The sequence below is a fragment of the Aythya ferina genome (assembly GCF_964211825.1).
Source record: "Aythya ferina genome assembly, chromosome: 8".
Lineage (NCBI taxonomy): Eukaryota > Metazoa > Chordata > Aves > Anseriformes > Anatidae > Aythya > Aythya ferina.
In genome coordinates this window covers 3,270,430-3,294,847 of record NC_140304.1, presented here as the reverse complement: position 1 = coordinate 3,294,847, position 24,418 = coordinate 3,270,430, and the positions used below count along the sequence as shown (strand labels likewise).

Genomic DNA, 24,418 nt, shown 5'->3' with positions numbered 1-24,418 from the left:
TATTAAATACACAGTGCATACATACATGAGCATGTTCAGCTAGTATTCAGATGGAAGAGCAAGAGAATTCCTTTCCAAAATAATTCAATATTTCATTCCAATTATAAAAGAAACCAAATCTTCAAGTGTTGGAGTACAATTTAGCTACCCTGGAGAATAGATATTTGGTTTTCCAACCAGCACTACGGGTTAGTAATTGAACAGCTGCAGAAAAGAGAGAGGAAACAAACATACAAACAAATTAGTTTTAAAACCTATGGTCACAGGAAAATTTCTACTCTATTGTGCTTTTGGTCACAACACGTGAAAACAGAGTTTCTCCTTCTGTGATCTTCTACAAAACAGATTAGAATGGTCCAAAGCAATTTAATTTATTATATTGTATAATCCCTCACTCAGAAGGGTGAGTTAAGCACATAGCCCAAGTACTTGAAGAACTGAAGTCTGTCCACAACCGCTAGGATTTTTAGAACCCATGGCTTAATTCATTTATTAAACACATTCAATCCTTTTTGAAAAAAATCTACTATGTTCTGATTAAAGGACACTACTGTTGTTCGATTATTTTTAAGTGCCTTGGTCACCACTAATATTCTAAACAAGGCATCAGTCAAAAGGACAAGGCAAAATTATAAACATAGCTATTTTAGGAGTAGAAACCCTATTTGTATATTTTCAGAGAGAATGGGGGAATACATCATAAAAAATGAATTTAATTTTTATATGTGTATGAGCATCTGTATATCTATGTATAGTCTTCAACACTGAAATCATAAATGTTTTAATGCATCGACTGCATTTGTTCATTTCACAATTTCAGGGGAGGAAGAAAAAGAAGGTTCTTTACTGCAGTACAAAGAAGGATGTTCTAATACCAAAAGATCCAATTAAAATAATAGGGCCATTTATTTCAGTAGGATTTCACACGTACAAGAGAAATGCTAACCCTTGGGAGAATGTTCTCAGTTCATTTAACAATATATGTTTCCTCCGATATGAAAACTTTAGCTTTTGCATTATAACATCATTGCTAACAAGGCACACGTATATATCTCGTAAGTAGATGGAAACGTGAATGCGGGAAGAATGATAATAGTTCTTTGTCCGTAATGCACTCATCTCGGGATACACATGCATCTGTTTTGTACTCACGCTGGGTAGTTTTTTCCTCCCCGTGCATTTAATAAACACTCAAGAAAGTCTCTGTACTCTGAAAGACAATAAAAAGATTACTAAAGAACTAAAAGAGATCAGCGAGGAAAAGAACTATGAAATGAAATGGAGAATTTATATTCCACACCCATGACTGCCAGAACATTTTAAAGGGCAGCTGGCATACAGCTTTCCTCCAGCAGCCAACAGAACGATCTGCTCCCAGGCTGCAGCATCCCGTACATGTGGGGCCGTGACTCAGCCCATCGGGCGGGGAGGGCAATGCTGGGTGCCCAATGTGCACAGTGCCACCAGGACAAAACACAGGGGTGGGTGCCATGCCACCAGCACCCTCTTGTGCTGCTTACACATTGCTAAGGACAGGCAGTCCCTTCACTGCTGCTGGTGACAGCACCACGCCTGCAGTCTGCAGCCCAGGAGGTGCTGTCTTCATGGAGGGAGTCTGGGAAGAGCGGGCTGGGTGGATGTATAAGGTAGAAAGGCTGAAATCATGGGGCCTACTTCACAGTTTTGTGTATCCAAATGGAAATCTATTCAAGAATGGACTTCCCTGGGTATAACTCTTTCTATTGTTCAGCTAAAGATATTCAGGACTGCGATCTGATGTCAGTGAACAATTTATAAAGTCTGGGGTTTTGAATGTTGCAATTAACTCATATTACAAATCTCCCTGTTTAATTTTCTCTGTAACAGAAAGTTGCAAATTGACCAGTCAAGCCATTAATGAGATTCACTTCTGTAAATCTGTTCCTACTGCCTGTCAGCACACAAATATTTCTACCTAACCACGAGGACAAACGTAACGCTAAAATTTGAAAGATCAAATCCCTAAATGAATTAAGGTAATAATCTCAAATCACAAATACAGTCCTACAGTCAAAATGTCAAAATTATGTCCACCCAATTCAGGCTGGAAACATGAATGATGTGATTAGGCATTTCATACAGCACACGGAAGGGACGGACCTCTAGGAAAAAGTTGGTCTCTGAGTACTTTTCTCTGCCATACACTACTTGTAAGCCCAGAACAACAGACTTGCACATGCCTTGTATATTTGATTGACTCCATAAGGTTTTCATCTAAATTCAAAATATAACTGTGTTTAGATATATTTGAACATTTTATTGCATTTAGTTATGAGATATGAATTTTTACTGAGAGAACCTGGGGCATATAACATTGCCAGATCATTCCAAACAAGTTAATTCTGAAATGGGCTTGAATCAATAACACAAAAGAGGCAGTAAAGCCAATTTTTACGGTAGTCACGGTTGCATAAAATAATATCAAGACAGTCAGATTGAAAGCTCCGTGCATCACAAATACAATTTGCAACCAACTCTAAGCACAAAGAGGAAATAGATAGGTGGAAGATATAGATAAAAAACAAATGATACATAGGACAAAAGAAAGTGTTGGTAAAGAAAGAATACAGAGTAATTGCCATCCAATATGGGGGGGATGGAAGTATGCCATGCAAGTAGTTCAAGGTAAATAGAATGCTTTTCTTTCATTTAGGCTTTAAAACTGTTATGAAAAGGCTCTCTTCTCACTCTGCCCATAAGGCATAGACAGACAGGGAATGAATGTATAAATAAGTATGTCACTGCAATACTTCGCTTTTAATGAAAATGGATTTTTAATGATCCAAAAAGCTGCATTTCTTTCCAACTTGCTCCATTTTCAGGCTACCCATAGGAAGTAGGTAGAGCCAATGCACTTGTTTTCCACATCCTTCACTAAATCCCAGGACGACCACACATCCAGGTACTGAAGAAAAAAAAAAAAAAAAAGTGGCCATTATGCAGAGCAGATACAGAAAAGCTGCAAGTCTTTCATTGTTTTTCTTGAACTCCAAGAGCTACATGACACTGCTGCGCCTCTCTTGCAGCAACCCCGTGCAGGTTACCTTGGTGTCCAGCTGCACAAGCAAAGGCAGACACGCGGCTCTGCTTCTTCCCGGGCTCTCCACCTCAAGGAGGCTTGTTAGCAGCACGCTGCTCCTCCCGCTCCCCAAAGCAGGCACGTTGTGCTCAAGTGCCCTGCCTGAAGCTCTGAGCACACAAATACCAGAGGATTTAGTCAGCAAATGAAGAAAAGCCACAAGGGAAAGAGACTGATGCAATCCTTCTCCTTCTCATCAGGGCACAAGGAGTTCTTCTTTCCCATGTCAAAGATCCTGAAAAATGTGTATTAATGCACCAGGTAGTAAAAATAACATTTCTCCTTTTTTTTTTTTTCCTCACCCAGACACAATATTTTTAAGTCTTCAGGATCAGAGAACAAAGGGAAGCTTTCCTTACTCCACCTTCCACCTGTGAAATTCCACCTACAAGTAGCTGTTGTAAGGCAGGTCTGTATGCTGGGAAACTCTGCAATACAGTTCCCAAAGCCAAGATAGCATTTAAAACGGTCTGGGACTCACATTCCAGTCACATTCAGTAATTCTCAGGTAATCTTTGTGCAACATACATTATTTGGGGAAAAAATCCCCACATTTATTTCCCATGTTTTTACTTCTTTCAAATATTAGAAAGCACAAGAAGGAACCAAGAATGAGAACGATGCTGATGAGAGGGAGAGAGCATGACTGAGGTGCTACACAGACAGTTAAAAAACATGCTGGTCCACCTAATGAGGCAAAAGGATACAGCCTCACGAAGGGCTCCACAGAAGCAGAATCAAATGTTTCTCTCTCTTAAAAACATTTAAAAAAAAAAAAATAATTGCCAGGCACTCCCAAACTCATGCGTTTTCCATTTTGTCTGCTGTCCTTGCTCAGAACGCCTGCCAATTAATATTTACCAAATGTCTCTCCCTTATTCATTTAAATCGGTTCAAAAACTGCACCTGTTTCATGAAACCTATGTGAGCTTCTGACAGCTGGTATTTGAGAAAAAACAAGTTAAGGTTCCTAAAAAAAATATCCTAGCTATCAACGTTAGGCTGGAGTCAAGAGCAGAGCTAAGATTAGCTGTGCGAGTACAAGACACCAGCAAAGCACACATGGGTAGCCAGCTTCTTTGAGGCTCTGTCCCACATCAACAGGGCTTGAAATGCAGCAAGGCACCCAGTAGTAATTTAGAGGGACCTGGAGACACTGACACTGGGCAAACAGCAAGGTTGTAGCTGCCTTATTACACTAGAAACCAGGCAAAAACAAAAGAATACAAACCTGTAAAAGTGCCACAATTTCCAAAAGATCAAGCTTCAGAAAGCCCAGTGTTCAAAGCCAGGCTTCATTTTAAGCAGCAAAATGTAACAGGCCAGTTAAGAAAAGAGCTTCAAAATCCAGCAACAGCTACTGTGGACAGCAGCCAGAGGATTCAGCAGAAGCCAAGGCACAGACAGCTAGAGCCACTTGCCAAAGTACAGATTCAGTCCAAACTTCACTTAAAATAAAGTTGTTATCAGTGCTTTGGTATTGTAGAGGAAAGGAACCAGATTTGCCCTAAAAAGGCTGGACCAGACGTGAGCAAAAAGCCAAAGGGAAATGGGGTTGTAAAAACAGTATCCCTCATCAGTTTATAATTCTCCATGGTTTTGAAAAATCCTAATATTTAGGGAAAGAAAGAACATAATGATCAAATAGGACACTTCCTTTTAAAAATGGAGTTAAATTGCCAGTTCCACCAGGGGCAACTTATCAGGATGAAAATAATATGGGAAACATATATTAAAAAAGTATCTGTTGTGTTATTAAATACTGTTCATATGTAGTTTCTGACAGTAGACTTAGTGTGCTGTCCCTGTTTGTTCTTCTTTGCCTACAACACTCATCCATTTTAGCCTTTCTTTTGCAGTCTCTTTGCAGGCTTGTCTAAGGGCACATCAGCAATGAGCACATGTTTAAGCAAATAGTCCACGTAGCCTGTGTTGCACCCTCAAGTATTTTCTGAATCAAGCCCATCACTTCTTAAGTCATGCTCCTTTCCATTCATTTGCTAATATAAAACTTATAGTATTTTATACAGGATTTCTTCCAGATTATCTGGGTAAAAGGTAATTGCACAAGGACAGGTAAATCTTGTTAGGAAGTATGCCAAATAAGAGGCCAAGGAGTGGGGTGGATAATGTCCAACTTGCCTATAAAAAACACAGAAAATATTAACATCTGTGTATTGTGTTCACGGATGAATTCTGCCTGGGATTTCTTAAACAGAATTCGTGGAGGAACAGGCTGAAGCTTTTCCAGCCTTTATAGCAGATTCTTTCAATGCCACCATTCCATATTTCCAGTTACAATTTTCTTCCCGACTTTGCATGATGTGCAGAACCAAGAATCCCCTGCCGGCACTAATACAGTAGCATTACTTGGGCAGGTGAGCAGCCGCTGGGTTGTCTTCTACAGCAGTCAGCTAGGCCTGAGCCCACAGGTGGATGCTGCCAGCTGCTGGTCACTGCCAGCTGCTGGTCTTTGCCTCAGGCACAGGGACTGAGCAGCGACCCTGCCTGACAGAGGTCCGTGGTCATTTCTGCATTACACCAGATACATCCGTGCCAGAGCATCCTTCAAATAGGGCCCAGTTCCCTTGTATGCCATAGCTCATACAAACTAGCTCCTTATATACCACTATCAAGCTGACAGATAATTGAAAGAATTTATAACATAAAAGACATTTTAATGTGCTAATTTCAAGTACCTTATTTAACTCGTATCATTTCTCTAAAGCAATACCTCCTACCCCCGAGTTGTATTTGTTAATTCTGGATGTAAATGCATCATTTTCTCATTAAGACAGCATTTTAATAGTTATGCCCACACATTTTTAAATTCTTATTAAATATTAATCAAGAACATAATTTTATCATAAAGTAAGGTGTGGGGTTAATGGCAGATGCAGACAATTTACATTCTCTATGTTTTGCATGCATTTCGGAGAAGGCAAGTTAAACAATGTTTATTCAACGTGCGTTTACTTTCACTGACAAAACTACTTTTCAATGTGAGAGACAAGTCAGCCAAACTAAGAAACAGAAGGAGTCACCTACCACAGTCAGCACTGTCTAACTACACCCAATAGCCATCAAAAGTAAGAGTTTTCTCCATCACCACTCATGACAAAAGTGATGGGAATCACTCAGCACGAGAATCATTGCTGTCTCTGCATGTATCTCATATGCCCTCTTTTTTCTGCTCATTGTACTCCTTCAACCTCTCTGCTTCCACATTTCCTCCGATCTCTGGTTCTCTTACCCTGCACAGACCCCTCCACAAGGCAGATTCCCACAGCACGGTGCCCACAGGATCTCAGCCTCACTGGTCACACACCCAGCCTGGATCAGGCCACAGCTGTGCCTTCCTCACCCCTCCAAAACCTGCCCAAGCACAGGACAATTTGAGAATCACCATAGGCAAAACTCACAACCCATTTTAATTTTGAACTACACACAAACAACTATCAGCCCAAAACTCAGCCTCTTTCCATCCTCAGAAATTAATCCCAAACTTTTCTATGAGCTTCTAAAATAAACATGTCAGCGGAGAGTGATTTTTTCTGTTTTGTTTTTCAGTGTATGGATTGTTACAGAATTATCTTCAAAAAACTGCAGCTTTCAGTCCCCAACAATCAGCTCAGTGCTGACTAGTTCAGTTGTTTTTGCATTTGCCTCTCTATTTTAAGCATAAACAGATATGCTACTGACACTCGTGTGCACAAGTGTAGAGGAATGCCAGCAATTTGAAAAGAAATCAGTTTTCTTTTTTGCTACTTAGATGTTATTACCAGTGTTAATGCAACTCCTAAGTGCCTGATCTCGTTTTTTTTATTATTATTATTTTTTAAACAGACTACTTTTTATTTTAAAAATGTTTCTTATTCCCCTGTTGCTGGAAAAAAGGTGTGTGTACAAACTCTCTTATTAAATGCTTTAAAAGCTAAACAATGTAGAAAAAGAGAAAATATTTCCTTCCACCTTTCATTTACACTTGTCTTCAAAATTTTGTGAATATATTGGTTGTACATTTGGGTAATCTGGATAAAAGAATATTTAGACAGCAGTAACTTAACATTGTTCGCATACTTTAAATCTCTACTCTCATAAGCACCTGTGAAAACAGTCCTATTTAATTCCTGAAAACTCTCCTCAGTACAACCAGCCCAAGTAAGACTTTCTGGAGAGTACAGATGAAGTTCTGAATTCCCAGCTGCAATAAGGCAAAAGACCACAGTAATCATAATCTGAAGAATCCCTATTAAGATTTTTTTTTTAGCACTTCTTTAGAAGTTGACACAGTAGTAGTTATATCCATAAATAAGGTGTTTTTATTACAATCCAACAAAATCAAGACTGTAACAGTGATTAATTTTTTTTAATAACCTCAGTGCTTGAAGACTTCCCATCTTAATAGGGCAATTGTGCATCACCACTGTGTTCCAGCAGAACTATTAGTCTCTGTGCTGTGTTAGATAATTGCGGTCTAATGGTTTACACTACCATAATAGCACTAAATATTTTACTAAATGGAGTACAGTATCTGAAGTGATGTAAACTGTTCCAGGCTTTAGGACTTCATATTCAAAGATTAGAAATAAAGTTTGGTGGCTTTTTTTTGTTTGTTTGTTTTGTTTGTTTTTTGTTTGTTTGTTTTCTCTGAATTGAGAGTAACAAAACTGTCAAAATTAGATACTTGTTTGTCATCTTAATAAATCTGGTAAAAGGTTGAAAAAACTCTCGTTCTGGTAAAAGAAGGAGAGATTAGGAGAGATTGAAAATTGCAGCATAAAAGGATCTGATAAAATATGAAAAGTATTGTAGTGTTTTAATACTTTGATCTAGCAGGCTCATGCAACTATCAAAGGCATTACCAGATTCGTTAAATTATTTTTTGTTGTTGTTAGTGTTATTTCAGAATTTCTAATTAGAAACGAAATAGAAACAAAACAACAACAAAACAAAAAATTACCTTGCAGGTGTTGTGTATGCTAAGCCTGATCTAAATAGCTCTAGATCGGTGAGAAGCAGTATCAGCAGGGCTAGTGAGGTGCCAGGCAGCCACAGCAGCACGCCTTTCCCAAGGTGCCACTGCCCAGCTTGACCAGCCCTCATAATGCCCACGAACAGCAAGGCTGCATGCCAGTAACCTGCTGTGGTGCCACGATGAGATTCTTTAAACATTCAGAATATTCTTACTCACAAAAATAATTCTGTGAATTAAATTACACTACTTACATACTGAAGGACGACTGAGCCAGGTAAGGACGTGCTAAACCTTGCCATTATCACACAATGGTAACTCTGACTCCAACCCATAACACATCCTGCCTTACTGCCTTGAGAAAGACAAACTTCTGTAATGGCCCTGAAGTTAACATGAGAACTGTTTTAACATCCTAAGTCTCCCTCTGAGCTCCAGAAATGCAATTTAAAAAAATCATCTAAAGAGAATGAATACTTCTTCCTGGGTCTTGGTTTATTCACTATTTTGAAACTATATTCCTTCCCCCCCCCCCCCTCCCCAACTGAAAAATTTCCAGTGTTTTTCAATATAAGTTTTATTAGAAAGTAAATTTTTTTTTAAATAACTGAAAATCAACCCATTTTGTTCTGAAAGGGTCTTTTGAATTTAGAATATAAAACCCAAATTTTGTGTGCTACTGACATTTTCCTACAACATTGATCCACTTTAAAATGCTGAAAAAATATACTCTTTATCATTTACAGAATATTTTGCATAGCTCATAAGCCCTTGATCTAGGGACAGCCAAGATCTATGGTCACTTCTTGCCTGGAGAAGAAATATATTTTAGAACAGGATAAAGCAAAGCTTATCTTTTAATTCTCAAAATTATACTTGAAAAAAAATAAGTTAATGTAAAATACATTAAATAATGAGTTAAGCAATTTGTATACTAGATAATCCCTGTGTGTGCACGGAGGTGCCAGTAACAGAGTGGTTCCTTGCTTGCACAGCAAGGGAGAAGCCTCAAAGGTGCTGCTTCCTCCTGCTGACATTGCACAGGGTAAAAACCAAGCCCTGCCCAGGTGTGAGAGCATCTCTCCAGCAGCAAACACTCCCACAGGGGTTAATATTTCCACTGGACTAAAACAAAATTAGAAAATACTTTGATAAGGGGAAAAAAGTTATTTAACGAAATTTCTGAAATATTCTCTGAAATATTATTTTTCCTGAAGAACCTTGAAAATTTTGGTACTTCTGTTCCCATCAGGAAATTTTTGTTTGTTTGTTTTTAATAAAAATAAAAACACAACCAGAATGACAGTAGAAAAATCTGTTCTCTGGAGATCTCAAAAAGGATTTATTTTTGCAATATACAGACCTAACCTATTACTCTTAGGTAATTACCTTGCATAATATTCTAATTTCACAGAGAAATTTAATTTTAATTTACACTTTAATTGTCCTACTTTAGGTAAGCCTGTCACCTGTGTCACTTGGTGACTTATAATTGTAATCCTCATTTAATTATTTACTTCAAGGGAGCATTTTAATTATGGGTATTACTATGTGTCTAGAGTAACTTATACTTGAGAGTAGTGAAAATTTACACAGCAGACCGCTTGCCTACATTTTCACTAGCTGTGACTCCCTGTGCATGGGTCCCAGCTGCAGAAACTACTCCTACAATTGCAGAGCAATGGTATTTTCTTCATCACTGACAGATGCCCAGTTGTACACAGACACTCTTCTGCCCCACTTTCAAAGCAGACACTCAAATCTACATCCCAAGAAAGCAGTTTGGGTGGAGTTTTTCCACCACAGAGCAGAAACTGAAATGAAATGAGTTATTTTACAAGCACTCCCAGCATCTTTCATCCCTCCCACCAGTGCTCTTAAAATCCACATTACCAAGAGGACAAGCAGCAGCCCGCAGGGTTTCCCAGCCCTCCAAGCCCCGCGGGGCCGGCAGCGCTCACAGGGCTGTGGCACCCATCCCACCTCTCTGAACCCACAGCCCATCCCCACAACATGGCCCTGTCAGGAGAGGAATTGCATCCAGGGTGCCCGAGATCAACATTAGTGATAAGTGCAGGGTCCCCAGCTGAAATATAAATGAGAAGATAACGACTTCTCACCTCTAAGTTTGACCCTGCAAATAATCTCTGGGAGAAGGAGCAGCTGTGCAGCACTGGCTCCGTGGGGAGGCTGACACAGTGACCTGCCTCCACGGTGGTCAGTAACAGAGGTCCAGGGACCGTGATGAAATGCAGAGCAGGAGCTTTCTTCTGCTTTATTTCACCAGATTTGAGCAACTAGTGATTTATGGGTTTCCTGAGCTGAGGGCCGCATGTCAGCTGTCAGCTTTAATAGCCATCATTCAACCAATCTTCCATGAATTTATCTAATACCTTTGCAAGCTCTTTATATTTCTGGCTTCCCAAGTATCACTTGTGGTAGAGAGCTCCACCATTTAATCTACTGCACTAAATATATATATATATATATATATTACTTTAAACGTTTGCTTTAAATCTGACAGATTTGTGAGTTTGTCTGCTATCACAGGATCATCAGTCCAGTAATTTTAACTTCCAAAACAGACATTTCATCACTGCATGAGCTGCACTATGCAGCTTTCCTGCACTGCACCATGTAATATGTATCCTTCCCCCTTCCTAAAATACAGCCATGGCAGGCTTAAACCTACAGTTTGTCTGCAGCCTCAGAGCATCCTGAGCTTGGCCAGGCTCCCTAACAACTGAGGGTGCTTGGCACCTTTCAGCACTGAGGATATCATGTTTCCCATCTGAAATTGCTTACCTCATCAGTCACTAAGGGCTCAGTTTGGAAGTCATTAAAAATAATGAGAACACTGGCACTTGTCCCAGCAATAATGGCATTGGATTCGGTGTTACTTTTCTACTTTAAGACATTTGTATATATCCACAGATCATTTAACTCTTATCTTTATACTAGCTTTAATGAAGCTAATGGCTGTTGAAACTGTGGGCTTTCTATTCTACTTTTTATTTAAATAAGTGTCTGCCCACTCCATCATAAAGTGACACAAACACTTACACAGCATATTGCATCACGAATGCCCCAAAGTGTTTACCAGGATCGCCATATCCATCATGAAAATGCAAGCACTTCTCAGTCAATAAACACTTCAGCTGACAATAAAGTCACAAGAGAGTTTTCAGGAGGAAAACTGAAGAGCAACAAATCTAATTTCTCCAAAACAAATTTAGAACCAGCACTGCTGGTAGAGTCTCACAGTGTCCTGCATTTTCCTCTCCATCTGTATTTATTGCAGCATTTTTCCTTCTAGCACCATGCAAAAAGACTGACTCCATACCAATGCACTGAGTATCAGCATCACTCCTGCAGGGTCTGTATTTTACGGGCTTTGACAAGATAATGAGCCCTCGGTAATATGCTGCAGGCCATCACAAACCACAGCTTTAAAGAGTTTCATTAATCCCCTCAAAATAGAAAATACTGATTGTTGCAAAATGCATATTAAAACTTTAAAACCCTTGCCCTTATTTTCAACATCTACTTTAGGACTAATGTAAAATTTCTCACTGCTACAATTTGCCTGGTAAGAACAAGCCTGAATTACATTCTTTGAAATAAATAACAGTAATATAAAACTGGAAAAAATACCATCTTCCTTCGATACATACATTTTATTACTCTAAGCATACATTTAAACGTGAAAAACAGACCTGCTCAGGTAGATGGATTCAAAAGTCATAGACCCAGTACTTCTGCACTGCCAAAGTGAGATACTTCAGGCTCCCAGAAATTAGTCACAGTGATATGAACATTTTGGTATCACCTGCTCACAGATAAGATAACTCTGAGATGCACAGGACTCAAACTCTAGGAACCCTGGAAGACTATCCACATAATGAGAAGTCCAGAAACCCTGGACTGCTGCTGAAAACCATATGCTCTTCTCAAAGTCAGTAGGGCTTAATATGATTTAACTCACTACTGTACCTAGATGGGACCATAAAATTAAAAGGCAGATATGGGTCAAACAATGATTCTGCACATAAAAAAACAAGAGCCAGATTTGTTAGAAAGTTCTCTTCATAAAGTTAATTTTTAATTGCTTTGATGTTATTATCAGCATACGTGAAAAATCTGAAGAATATTACCATTGCATAAAACAAAATAATTAAAATCTTCCAAAAGCCTCTTTGTTTAGTGAAATGAGCTACTCAGTTATTAAAATAACTATTTTTAAGTCTGTTAAATGTTTAATATCTTCACGAAGTATTTTCTTTGCACTTATTTTTACATGGTGGACAAAGTCTGTTTTAGGAACACATATTGCTAATATTCTCATTGGTTTGTGCAGCACCTCTTATCTAAAAATATTTTATGGTATGTTACAAATAGGTTACAAAGCCAGAAAAAAAAAAATAAAATAAAAATCACCCAGCCATCTCTAGCAGCACACAGCATATCATGAAGTTGACTTTACTTTCATCTATTAGATTTGTGATTAAAGATATCTGCTAAACATCCATAGAACTACTGGTTCCAGCCACACCATTTAACCAGTATGTGTAAATGTTTAGGCATTGTGAATAGTCTCACAATTTTAAGACATGAGAATGTCCCCACACAGCTCAAATAAAAAGTGAAGACCAATATAACAATTGATTTGAGGACAACATAAAATGCCAAGAATGAATTAAATCATGAAATTTTCAATTAAAATAGATATATTTTCAGAATATTTGGGAAATTCTATTATAGAATTATATTATATTCTATTATTCTCTTGCAGTAAATGAAGAAATGAGGAAAACAGCTTTGTGAGAAACCTGAAGCTTGCCTGTGGTTTATTCTGCAATTAATTTATATGAGTAAGTTGGTTAAATTGAGCTAAATGACAGCTAGTTGCTCCACAAAGTAGAAGTATACCAGAGTAAGAGGCTTTCAAATAATCAAACCAGTGCAGAGGTTGTTCTTTTTGAACTTTAGAAACACATTAAAAGGCATTTGTATTTGCATCTTCAGAACAATAAGATGACAAAAAAGGATGACAACTAATTCATACTTAAAAACTTGAGATTACAGGAGCTGCAGTAGCAGTGGAGAGTTTCACTGTAAGAGCAAGCCAGCATTTTTGTAAAGATTCTCTTCTGGAAGGAGATGAAACGATTTTTTTTATACCTATTATCTCAATTGTCCCTCTCCTATCATCCCCGAGGAAAGAGAAGACAGCTCAGTGACTCTGTTTCTCCCATCCCCTCCTACCACATCTGGCTGTGCCAATCTGAAGGCACCTTGCTCTCCAAGGTGCTCCTTTGCACACTGAAATGGGAATGACACATAAGAGAACTCAAGGAAGCTTGTTAATCTCTTAAAAAATTGTGTGGAATAACCACTGTTTGGGTCTTCTAAGAATCCTGTCTTTGCTTTGTGCAAATGCACAGGGCTTGTAACCGTTAAACAAGTGAGGAAGAACTGAATCTGGATTTGTTAATGTTTGTTTGGTATTTTTTGATGGTGGTGGTTGGTTGGGTTTTGTTTTCTTGTTGTTTGTTTGATCTTGGTTGGTTGGTTGTGTTGTTGTTTTTGGTTTTTTAGAAATTCAGCACCACGCAATGAAGAAAAAAAATTCCCTTCTGTTTTGATGTAAGCTTCAGTGTTGACTAAAGTGCAGGTTTTAAGATCTGCTCTTAGGAGCAAAAATAATGTAAATGCTCTAAGAACTACACACCTAAGCCCGAACACTGCAGCAATGGGGAATACACATTCCTGGGCTGTACAGATGGCTCCCTTACAAGAAAAAGAGCACAACTCTCCCTCCAGTTGAGGTAGATCTCACCCTTTTTCATATTAGCATTGGTTTGTTTTCCACCCTCCTCCTTCCTGCCCTCTCAGGCATGGCAACCCAGGCAGCCAGTACAAACACATAGGACCTTGCTATCCATCTCAGCTCCTTCCCTTTCTCTCCTTTTTGTTTATTTTTCATTGTTTTACATGCATCAAAATGAGAACTCTGCCCAAGATGCTGCTTGTGTCACACAGCCTGTGGCACTTGTTGAACCTGAGCACTGGGCATTCACTTACGGCTTTCATCAAGCTGATCCTCAACAGTGGCAGCCCAAAAGGTAGAGCTAACACTCAGTGTTGTCACAAGGACAAAGTGCATGGAGAACCCTGGCATCTCTCCAAAATACAGTGATGCTAAGGCTGTCCTGAGAACAGAGATCAGAAAGGAATTGGCCTTAAGAACATATGAGGTATGATTACCAACAAGTTCATGTTCACACATGAATTAACAAAATAATAAAGATAAATATTTAAACTCAGAACATGTCCTTCCTCTCTCCTGTCAAATCTTTCCAAACACTTCATGTACAAAAAATGAATTTCTAATGTCGAAACACTTCTTAAGAATACAGATATTCAACTATAGCAATGACTATTCTTTGTTTCCCACAGCCACTCATTCACCCAGGTCAGGCTACCTGCTCAAAATACTCCATGCCAGTAGAAAAGCCAGGCCTTTGATTTTCAGATCCAAATGTTTGCTGAGTGTTCAGCCCTGAAGACATTTTCAGACAATTAGTTTGGAAGCTTTGCACAATTTAATCAGAAGTTTTAAACTCTGATTGTACAATTAAACACAGTATATTCTTGCAATTGTAATCTATCACGCTGCTCCCGTGTCAAGTAATCTGGCCAACAAAACTGCCTGGTATCTAGGAGTGGAGAAATGAGGAGGATAATGTTCTGCAAGAAAGCAGGTCTATCTAACATTTTACAATGCTAAAAATACCCTTGGGACTTGTTCTGGTATCTTGTAATTATGCGCACATATCCTGATTTATGGTGCATGTCTCCCAGCTCAAGGAAGTATGCACTCTGCCTCATATCTTGCCCTATTTATGAGTAAAATACTTGATTCTGTAATGTCATAAAAGAGAGGACAGGCTCATTGCACATGTTACTATCGATTTCATATGAGCATGGGGCATAATCTAATGATCCTTTTCAGCTGAGGATAAATATGCACAATTTAGCCTTAAACAGAGTCAGCATTAGATCATTTCTACTGCTGCCTTTGAGAAATGTGGCTGAGATGCTAACGACCTCCACTGTCCAGCCTCCTTCATAAGTCTGGTGGAGAGTGTGGGAAAGGAGATGGAGACGAGCAAGTTGGAAAAAGGACAAGAAATGTTAGCACCTGTGCATCAAGAAACACAACTTCTTCAGGCCAAATTTGTGAATTCATGTCCCACTTCGCCCCCACATTACTCTGCTCTCCCACTGGGCAGCAATGAACAAAAACAAAATCCTCTTGGCAAAGGGTTGAGGTGGTTGATAGCAAAATAGGTATGCATTTCAGTTGTGAAGATTACTGAAAACATCTTAACCAATAGGCAGATACAGCTCCTTTTCTGTTATACACAGTATCAAAAGGAGGAGGGATGGCCTGGCTTAGACCAAGAGGTCAGATCTCCATTCCCTAAACCTGCTCTGCAGTCCTCACACAACCTTGGGCATGTGGCTGGAGTCCTCTCTGTAACAAGACATGGAAAGCAAAATACCAACCAAACCCATAAGCAATGCTCTGAGGTTTGAGACATTAATGGTTTCCAAACAAATGGTGATCCTATGGGGAGGAAAAAAAAAAAAGGTAGTCTTAATTATTATTTTAAATCACCCTTTTTTGTGTTTATGTATAATTATTATTATCATTTTCAACCAGATTCCAGATGAAATAACATGTGCAAATTTAGCATTGTAACATGTTTTTCTATAGTTATTTCATGTTGGTATATAAAGTGAAATGTAGCTTAAGCTGTTTTTCCCCACATATGCAGAAGCCACAAAAGTTGATGGAAAAGCAACAACCTAATGGTGAATTTACATCTGTCCTGTTTTCTCGGGAAAGCTCACATAGGTAGATATGCAGCCAATTTTATGAAGAATAACCTACACAAATAGAAATAAAAAAGTGACAACTGTTCTTGATAAACTTTTTTAAACAATATAATTTGTATGATGATCACATTTTAAATATTTTTAAGAAAATGAAAGTGGGAGGCTCACTCATCCTGACCTCTTTCTACAAATAATCCCAGCATTCACATCTGTTACTAGTGTCTGCATTGCTGCTAAAGTAAAATGTTTGATTTTGTTGGGAGGGGAGCACCCCACTAACTTTTTTGATGTTCCTTATTTCAGAAAACTCATCTACTTAAACAGCCTAGGCCTCTGGTACATGTCATGTATCTGATGCAGCCTAGAAATAATTTTATTCATCCAAAGCCACTGATGTGCTATAACAGTGAGGAGCAAAACCCAGATTTCTTGAGACACAATCCAACATTTTAATGACAATCAATACCTTCCTCCTTCTACAAGTGAGCTCCCTGATTATTAGCAACCTTGATGAATGGCAAGTTGAACACTGGATTGGGTGAAGTACTAGGCATTACCTCTGCTGCCAGTGTTTTGCTGAACTGGATGCAGAAAAACAGGAGTAGATATTTTTAATTACCTCACTTTGACTAGACCATGGAAATAAAGTTCTCATCAGCAGCCTGTCAACGCAAATGTGTAACTCAGAAAGAGAATAAATTAAAAGGAAGGGGCAGGGTGGGGTGCAAGTATTCTGAAGAGAAGACAGGAGGATTTAATTATTTGGTTTCTGTGCAAAATCTTACAAGATTATCTTGAGGAGAAATGAACAAACATTCTTCAACTCCATAGTTACATGGAGGTGAGGAGATACTGCAGTTAAGTGTGATGCATCTTTTTAATACTCAGTACTCACTGTTTAGTAATGGTCATCATTTTGGATTAAGCAACAGAAGTAACAAGACTGTTGCTTGGTTTTTCCTCCTTCACTCACACCACCTGACAGCCCCTCACAGAAAGCAGTGCCAGGATGGTTCAAGAGGGACCTGAATACATTGATTCAGGGGTGTATTTAATACACCACACTCTCTGCAAATGCCATAACCCTCAGAGTATAGCATGCTGGAGGGCAGTTTCCCTACCCTTCACAGGATGTTTGGTTTGGGGGTAGTGCAGAAAGAATGTTTCTGACCATCTCACCTGTCTCATACAGGAGCTAGTTTTTAAAAGAACTTATGTTTTGAAGCCAAATATTTCATATGATGATACGAGGAGAAGTACCATGTATCAATGTAAGCATAGTATTACACTAAAAAGACTGAAAATTACAACAGTGAAAGCAACCCTTTCTGAGCTAACTCAGGCATCCCCACATGATATGGCACTGGGCCACAGAGTCAAACTGTTCTGAACGTCTTCTAAAAAGTGAGCAATAGCAGCTATGGAGCAGCTCACCTTGTCTGAGCATCAGCATGAGCTCAGTTTGGTTTTCTTCACTTTCCTCACACCAGCAGTGCTGTTCCAGAGCCTTACGCATGCACACGTGCCATCTGTCCTGGGAAGAGGAGCAGATAGAAAAGCGCTCTTGGTTTGGGGAATAAAAACGGTCTTAACTGATTCAGCTTATACCTTGAAAGTGCCCCCAGGAGACTGTCCCAACGGCTCTTCTGAGCTGGATAAAGCCTTTCTCCTGCCCAAACTCATCCTTTGGCTCCTGTAGAGCCAGCAGCTGCCACTGCCAAGAGGAAGCATAAGGCTGAACTCACCGGTGGCCTTCCTGCCTCCACAACCCTCGTGAAACAAGTGAGCCTTTTCAATACTTGCCTCTGGGAGAGAGCATCTGCACAACATCAAAGGGAGCCTCTGTATTTTCATTTGTAGACAAGAACTCTAGGAGACATACAAGTTTTTTAATGTACCATTTAGATTAGATTAGATTTGACATTGTTCCTAGTAGGAGCATTTTTATTTTTTCTTTCCCTAAATTGAAAGCATTCAATCTCACTGATGAACACAGTATATCTGTCACAGAAATTATTGCTCACGTAGATGATTTAGGAACTGCCCTTCGTGTACCTGAAAACCTACCTACAGAGAAAGGAAGGTGGAACTAATCTTAAGCAACAATAAGGTCAAGCACACCTTAGCAAATTAAAAATAAGGGAAGGTTTCTACAGCAAATAAGAGATAAAATAAGCCATCACGACATTAAGAACTATATATTTATTTTTCTTTCTGCAAGGATATTGCACAACAGTCAAAATAAAAAGAGCCCCTGTTCAGAAAACCAGGAATGTAATGGTATTACTGCTTTCTAGCCACGTGGAGCCATGGCAATATTTAGCATCACAAAGAAATGGGGCCCAACATTGGAAACCATATGGGCAGGAGAGAGATGGACGTAAGAGTCATTTACAGTTTCAGCAGCCCAAAACTGTCAGGAGTCTGCAATTTTTAGCTTGCAAAATATAGTACATATTTAGCATCTGAAAAGTCTGGATTCTGTAATAAGCACCAGACTCAAAACTTAATGTGCAGAGGATATAGCCTCTTTGTAGCACATTCAATAACATGGTACTTGATCGAATAAGAGCAGCCATTTAGACTTTACATATTGAGCAATAGCTCATCTACAAAATGTCAGAGGATGGAAAAAGGAAAAGAACACGTTACAAAAGAATATCCAGTCCTTCAGATAAGACTTAAAAGCAATATATAATATATCCAGGATTAATAACATATTAATAGCTGTGCAAACTCATGTCATTCCCATTTCAATAGCTTGAGCCAAATAGGGAATGCATCTGACTTTATCTTTTCCGTAATTCTACTTTTTAACAGTTACATTGAATCAGGTCAAGCAGAACTCAAGATACTTTATTTCAAGCTTATTTCAATGGCTAGAGCAGCAATTTGAATAGGAAGCGAGAGTAGTACTGTTCTCCATAGTTTAAACTATTTTAATAGTTTAAATAAATGAAAGTTATTGAAACTGGTTTCCAGAAACGAACTTGAATCATGCAGAAATGTGCTGTTTCAATAAAGAATAGGATCAGCAGCACAGAAATGAATTACATTGAAAAGCAAAAATATGCCAAATCAGACAAAGATTTAAAACTCCAATACCTCACACAGGTGATTCTCCAGTAACATATTTCCACATACACCTGTTGCACACAGGAGGTAGCAAATGAAAAAGAAATGTTAATCCACACAACAATGCAACTTGATGAAAGCAGAGAAGTGACACAAGGGCTTCAGTCCTGTATTTCAGTGCAGGTATTGGGCCAAAACTAGATATGGCAGCACGCAAAAGGACTAGGTAGATGATTAGAGGAGCACCACTGCAGTACAAGTAGGAAAAACATTTTAGAGAAATTCCAGCACCAGAGGTTATATGTTGATGCTTCAAAGCATGATGTTTCTAAGATCGCACTCTCATTATGTTTCTTTTTATAGACATAGAACCATGAAGCAAAGACCTTGCTGACTGCAGCAATTTTCTCTGCTGAGATACGCTATTGGCACTGAGCTGACAGATTTATATTAAATTAAATACAAATCCTAAGTTATCTTCACTTAAATGCAAAAGCATATACATACTGGGCTCCCGGTGGAAAAAATAATAATAATAATAAAATAAAAATAAACAGAAGAAAAAAAAACATACAGAACGATTTTGTTTTTAGCTGCAATAACTGTGGTGTTCACACAGTTATCATCTAATACTCTCAGGCCAACGTATTAGTACATCATTACATGGGATTAATGTGAAGGGTTGAGTAAACCAAGCACTGTTCTGCCATGCTGACTTACCTCTTGCTTGGAGCCAGTGTGAGGATCTCCAATGTCTCGAAGTAGTGCCCACAACCCAGCATCATCATGCAGCAGAAACTTGTTCAAAATCACTGGAAAGCACATGCCATAGTCAGCCACACACATACACAACAGATATAGGCATTAGGTACCCACATTTCATATTTCAAGCCATAACTCTAAGCCTCAAAACACACATCAACTAACCCAAGATGCCAAAATTTTCATCACAAAAGGTAAGTAGACCCCAGAAATTCCACATAGAGCAGACGTGCCCAGAAACATTTCAACCCCAGGAATGTGAGAAATTCACATCTTTCCAAGGCCTACCCTTCATTAGGATCTTCTCCCTCCTACATTTTGCTTAAGGCAGTCAGCCCCACAGGTGTGCTTAAAACATTATTTCGGTAAGTTCCACATAAAAATACAGCAGTAAAGTTTGTCTTCAAAATCAGTTATTATCACAGTGGCAGAAGCATTATATCTTGCACTCTTCCATTCAACTCTTCTCAGCCTCTACGTGCAGAAACCAGGTGCCTATTTCAGGAACGAGGAATGAGTCTATGAGGTGGACCAAGAACCCAAAGACCAGACATAGCAATTGTTCACGTTCTGGCCATAAAGTCCCCTTATGAACCTGCATCTAACTTGACTGGCAGCTCATTCAGTGTCTGGAGTGAAGTAAAGGGGAACAATTATACTATCTCAAATCATCATTATTGTTTCAATGATTGCATTAGCATTCTCCAAGCATAAACGTTCCACAAAACATTTCAGGCAGACATCTAATGATGGATTTTCCCAACAGAGAAAGCAATTCCTCTAAGCAATAAAACAGTCTGTGAGAAATCCTGCAGTCATAAATCTAGTATTTCTCATTACAAAATTTACATCAGCCACAAAGTGATTACTTCTAAAATTACAAACCCTTGTGGGCAGCAATATTAGTGGGTTACCAATTGCCATTCTCATGACTCATGAGAAAAGCAAAGTTATAATAGTCTTGTAAAACACAAAATATCAAAAGAATTAATTGTCTTATTACAGACAAAGTTTAGGGCATCCACAGAACAGACATGTAGTTATTGAAGTACAAAGACCATCAAGTCAGTCCCCATGGAAACTCTCAAAGGTTACACAGGAAAGTCTGAACAACGCAGCTTTGTCACAGCTTCCCAACACACCCTACACAAGAGCTGTCCCCACAGCAAACCCTTCACTCCCACTCACCACAGGCACCCACATGGGAGCAAGGAGCACACAAGAAGGAAAAAGACAGAATACAAAGAAGAAAGGGTGTATCCATGGCCCCTTTCTCCTCCTGAAAGTGAGCTTTAACTTCCCGGCCTAACCCAGCTGCTGGCCCCCTCCCAGTGCCAGGAGCTTTGGGGCCCACAATGTTTGGCAGGTCCCCTCCTGGGGCAGAGAAATTACAGCTCACGACAGGTGAGGGGGGTACATGGGGCAATGCGTGCGCTGGTTTTGTCTGGCTAGCTTGGGTCTGGAGCAGACTGACTGTAGGATGTGTCAGGGAGCAGACATCCTATAGAGCCAGTTCAGCTCACCTGTTTCTTCTTGCAGTCTTCTTTTCTCTAGATGCTGCAACCTAGCCATGACCTGGTGCATGAGGATCAGGGAGCTCTATAAAGACCACTGGGATTAAACCAGACACATTTTAGCAAGAAAAGCCCATCTTTCAACACCTCACTTTGGAAGAGGTAAGTGTTACCAATTCCATGAGAATAGGTAAGAAATTGCAAAAAGCACCTTAAACACAGGATTGATCGCGCAGTGAATGTAATCATAAATAAAATTAAATCTGTTTAACTCATCAGGATTCATTTTTCCACATATATTAAGAAACTTCATTGGTTTCGCTGAAGAGAAAGCAGAGGAGGAGGAGGAGGAGGACAAGTGGATACAGCCATTTCTGCATGACTAGAAAACGATCCACCAGTTACCAAGCCCACGAACACAACACTGCCAGCACAGGTAACAGCACTCAGGTTCCTTCACTAACTTAAATTTAAAACAATCAAGAAGGCATCCTTCAAAAAAGGCAGTGACTGCCATAAGGGCTTTAATAGGAAGGAAAAAAGTGTTTCATTTTTGCCCCCAGTCCTCACCAAGGCAACTGCCACCAGCAGCATCCACACTACTTGGCCTTCCAGCATGAGGGGGGGTTCAGTCTTAAGAGGTAACACCTCTGTAGGTACAAATCTTCATCCCAGCTGTGTTTTCCACACAGGTAATTGCTCTCTAAGGTACAGTGCCCACACAGAAAACACCTTGCTTTTCACAGCCGGGGGGCTCCCCAGAAACCCAGTGGTAGGCCAAGGGACAAGCATGTAGCCAGAAGACTAATCTCAACTAAACACCATGGCGGGCAACACACTGCTGTGGAGTGCTGTCCCTATTCATCACTGTTATGTACAGGATTTTTTTGTCAGTAGGAGGCAGCCCAGGAAGGAGCAGAGAGGCTGTGCCAAGTCCAGAGCTGCAACGTAGCACCCTGAGCAACACTGCCAGTCCCCAGGCACGGGCGAAGGACAGGGGAGGTAACACGGGACATCAAATCGAAGGCAAGTCAGGTCCCAGGCACAGCACGAGCCACTTTGAACCACGCTGAGTAAGTTGCTCTTCAGTGCTCTTCAGCATCCTGAGGAGCAGGTTTTGGAACCAGGTCATCCTCATTTCTGCTCTGCCTGGAGATCCTTGGGGCTCGACCAGAGTCCAGACACAGACGGGGGTAGCCCGCTGCTCGCTGCAGCTGTAGGAAGATATTATCACTTCTTTTTTACTGCAAGTCTGATCATTGGGTTTTGTATTGCTTACTTTGCACAGTATGGTGCAAAATTTATTACAAGCAAGGTAACAGTAGCAAAAAAAAAAAAAAAAAAAAAAAAAAGTAAATACATGCTCGCAAAAGAAATGAAGTTTTATTACATACAAAATATACTAAAAACACATTCCCACAATTTATTACCTCATCTTTGCCATACCCTGTGCACTTCATTTTAACTATTCTGGGAGTAGCCTGGTCACATTTTCCATGTTTATGAGAAAACTATTTTCCAACTATTTCTGTTCCTTACCATAGAATGAAAAATATTCAATATGCTTATGCTTTCTGCCCTAATAATACATTTGAAATTTATAGGGCTGTAAAATGATATCCTAGCATGGCATTAGCTATTTCAATCTTTGATATATTGGTGCCATTTGAATGGGTGATAATCGTTTACCAGCTCAAAATACTGGCCTAGTAAAAATCACTTCAATGCTCCCATAACAAATATTTACCCTCTAGCTGTAAAACGTATTTTCTGTGGGTAAATTTTCTATTTTAATAGATGTTCACATGCTGTATTGCTCTTGTGTATCCAGTTCTACATACACCACAACCCAGTCTCAACCTTTCACAGTTACTTACAAAAAAAAAAAAAAAAAAAGGCATTTTGAGAAAAAGAGCTTAAAGGACCTTTACTTAGAGATGGATAAAAATTGATAGGCATATTATGCATAAGTTAGCTTCACATCTCACGATTGAGAACCATCAGCAGGCAGATTTGCTCTAAATTGGGACTGCCTGAGATCTGCTGATGAGCACAGAGTGAGGCCCAAGTCCTCCCATCCCTCTCGCTTAGAGGGATGCGCCCTATGTGGTAGCAATCTCCAGAATGGTTACTTCTGATACTTTTTAAGCCTGTATAATTTTCTTGTCTTCACCTTACTCCTGTTAGGTGATTATGAAAAAAATGATCACAATCCAAAACCAGAAGTCTCGTATTTCTGCATGGAGCACCTGTATCTTTGGATTATCAGTGCCGGACATCACCCAGGACAAAGACTGGCCATCTCCACAATGGATTGCTTTTTGCCTCTTAAAAAGATGCTTCAAGTTGAAAAATTAGTTTTGATATTGGAGTTAAAACATTTCATCTTGAAACTGTCACAACGAAAACTTTCAATTTCCTGGATTGTTTATTAAAATATCAAAACATTGCAGTATTTTTCAAATTCTTCCCACCCCACCTCCCTAAGCAGGGAAAGAACAAACAAGAAAGAAAACTGTTTGCTGTGTCAGACCATAGTTCTTGAACATTCACGGTCTTTTCCTACCGTGACAAAAGAGAAAAAAATGCATTTGTCTCCCCAGCACATTTACTACTCAACAAAGGACACCCTTCCCCTTTGTTGGGGTCATGTTGTCATGTTTGCAAACACATAGCCAAACTACCACCCTTCACCTCAACTTTTCAAAATTCTTTTTGGAGTATTTTCAGTACAGTTTCCAGTTTAAAAAAAAAAAAAAAAAAAAAAAAAAGTTGATTTTAAGCAATTAATTTTGGCAGTTAATTAGGATAAGGAAATTCAAATTAGCATATTTTCCAAGAGAAAAAAGATCTAGCTTCACACAATGAATTCCTGGTAATAGAGACCAAACCCATGCCAACAGCATAGGGCGCAGTGTATGACTGGTCACCCTTTACCATTGTCAGAAGATCAGGTTGTGAAAGCAATCTCTGATTCCCAATTAAACCACTTCCTTCACCTGTGAGACTTCCTGCCATATTACTAGACAAAAAATCCTGCACCTACCATGTCTTGATTTCCAAGCTAAC

At 39.3% G+C, this 24,418-nt stretch overlaps 1 protein-coding gene across 2 annotated transcripts in view; it reads right to left on the bottom strand.

Annotated features, from left to right (window-relative positions):
• The window catches only part of LOC311440273 (uncharacterized protein), a 233,276-nt gene that overhangs the window by 137,886 nt on the left and 70,972 nt on the right, over nt 1-24,418 (bottom strand). Inside the window, exons 2-7 of one of the 2 annotated variants that reach the window (XM_084526954.1) lie at nt 19,794-19,885; nt 19,104-19,144; nt 17,802-17,867; nt 17,433-17,532; nt 1,153-1,210; nt 26-204 (exon numbers count right to left, since the gene is read on the bottom strand). In XM_084526954.1, coding sequence (XP_084383080.1) covers nt 183-204; nt 1,153-1,210; nt 17,433-17,532; nt 17,802-17,867; nt 19,104-19,130 — 273 coding nt within the window. In that variant the 5' untranslated portion in view covers nt 19,131-19,144; nt 19,794-19,885 and the 3' untranslated portion in view covers nt 26-182. Of the gene's footprint in view, nt 1-25; nt 205-1,152; nt 1,211-14,679; nt 15,727-17,432; nt 17,533-17,801; nt 17,868-19,103; nt 19,145-19,793; nt 19,886-24,418 lie in introns of those variants that run through there. The other variant, XR_014695301.1, reaches the window with a different exon arrangement.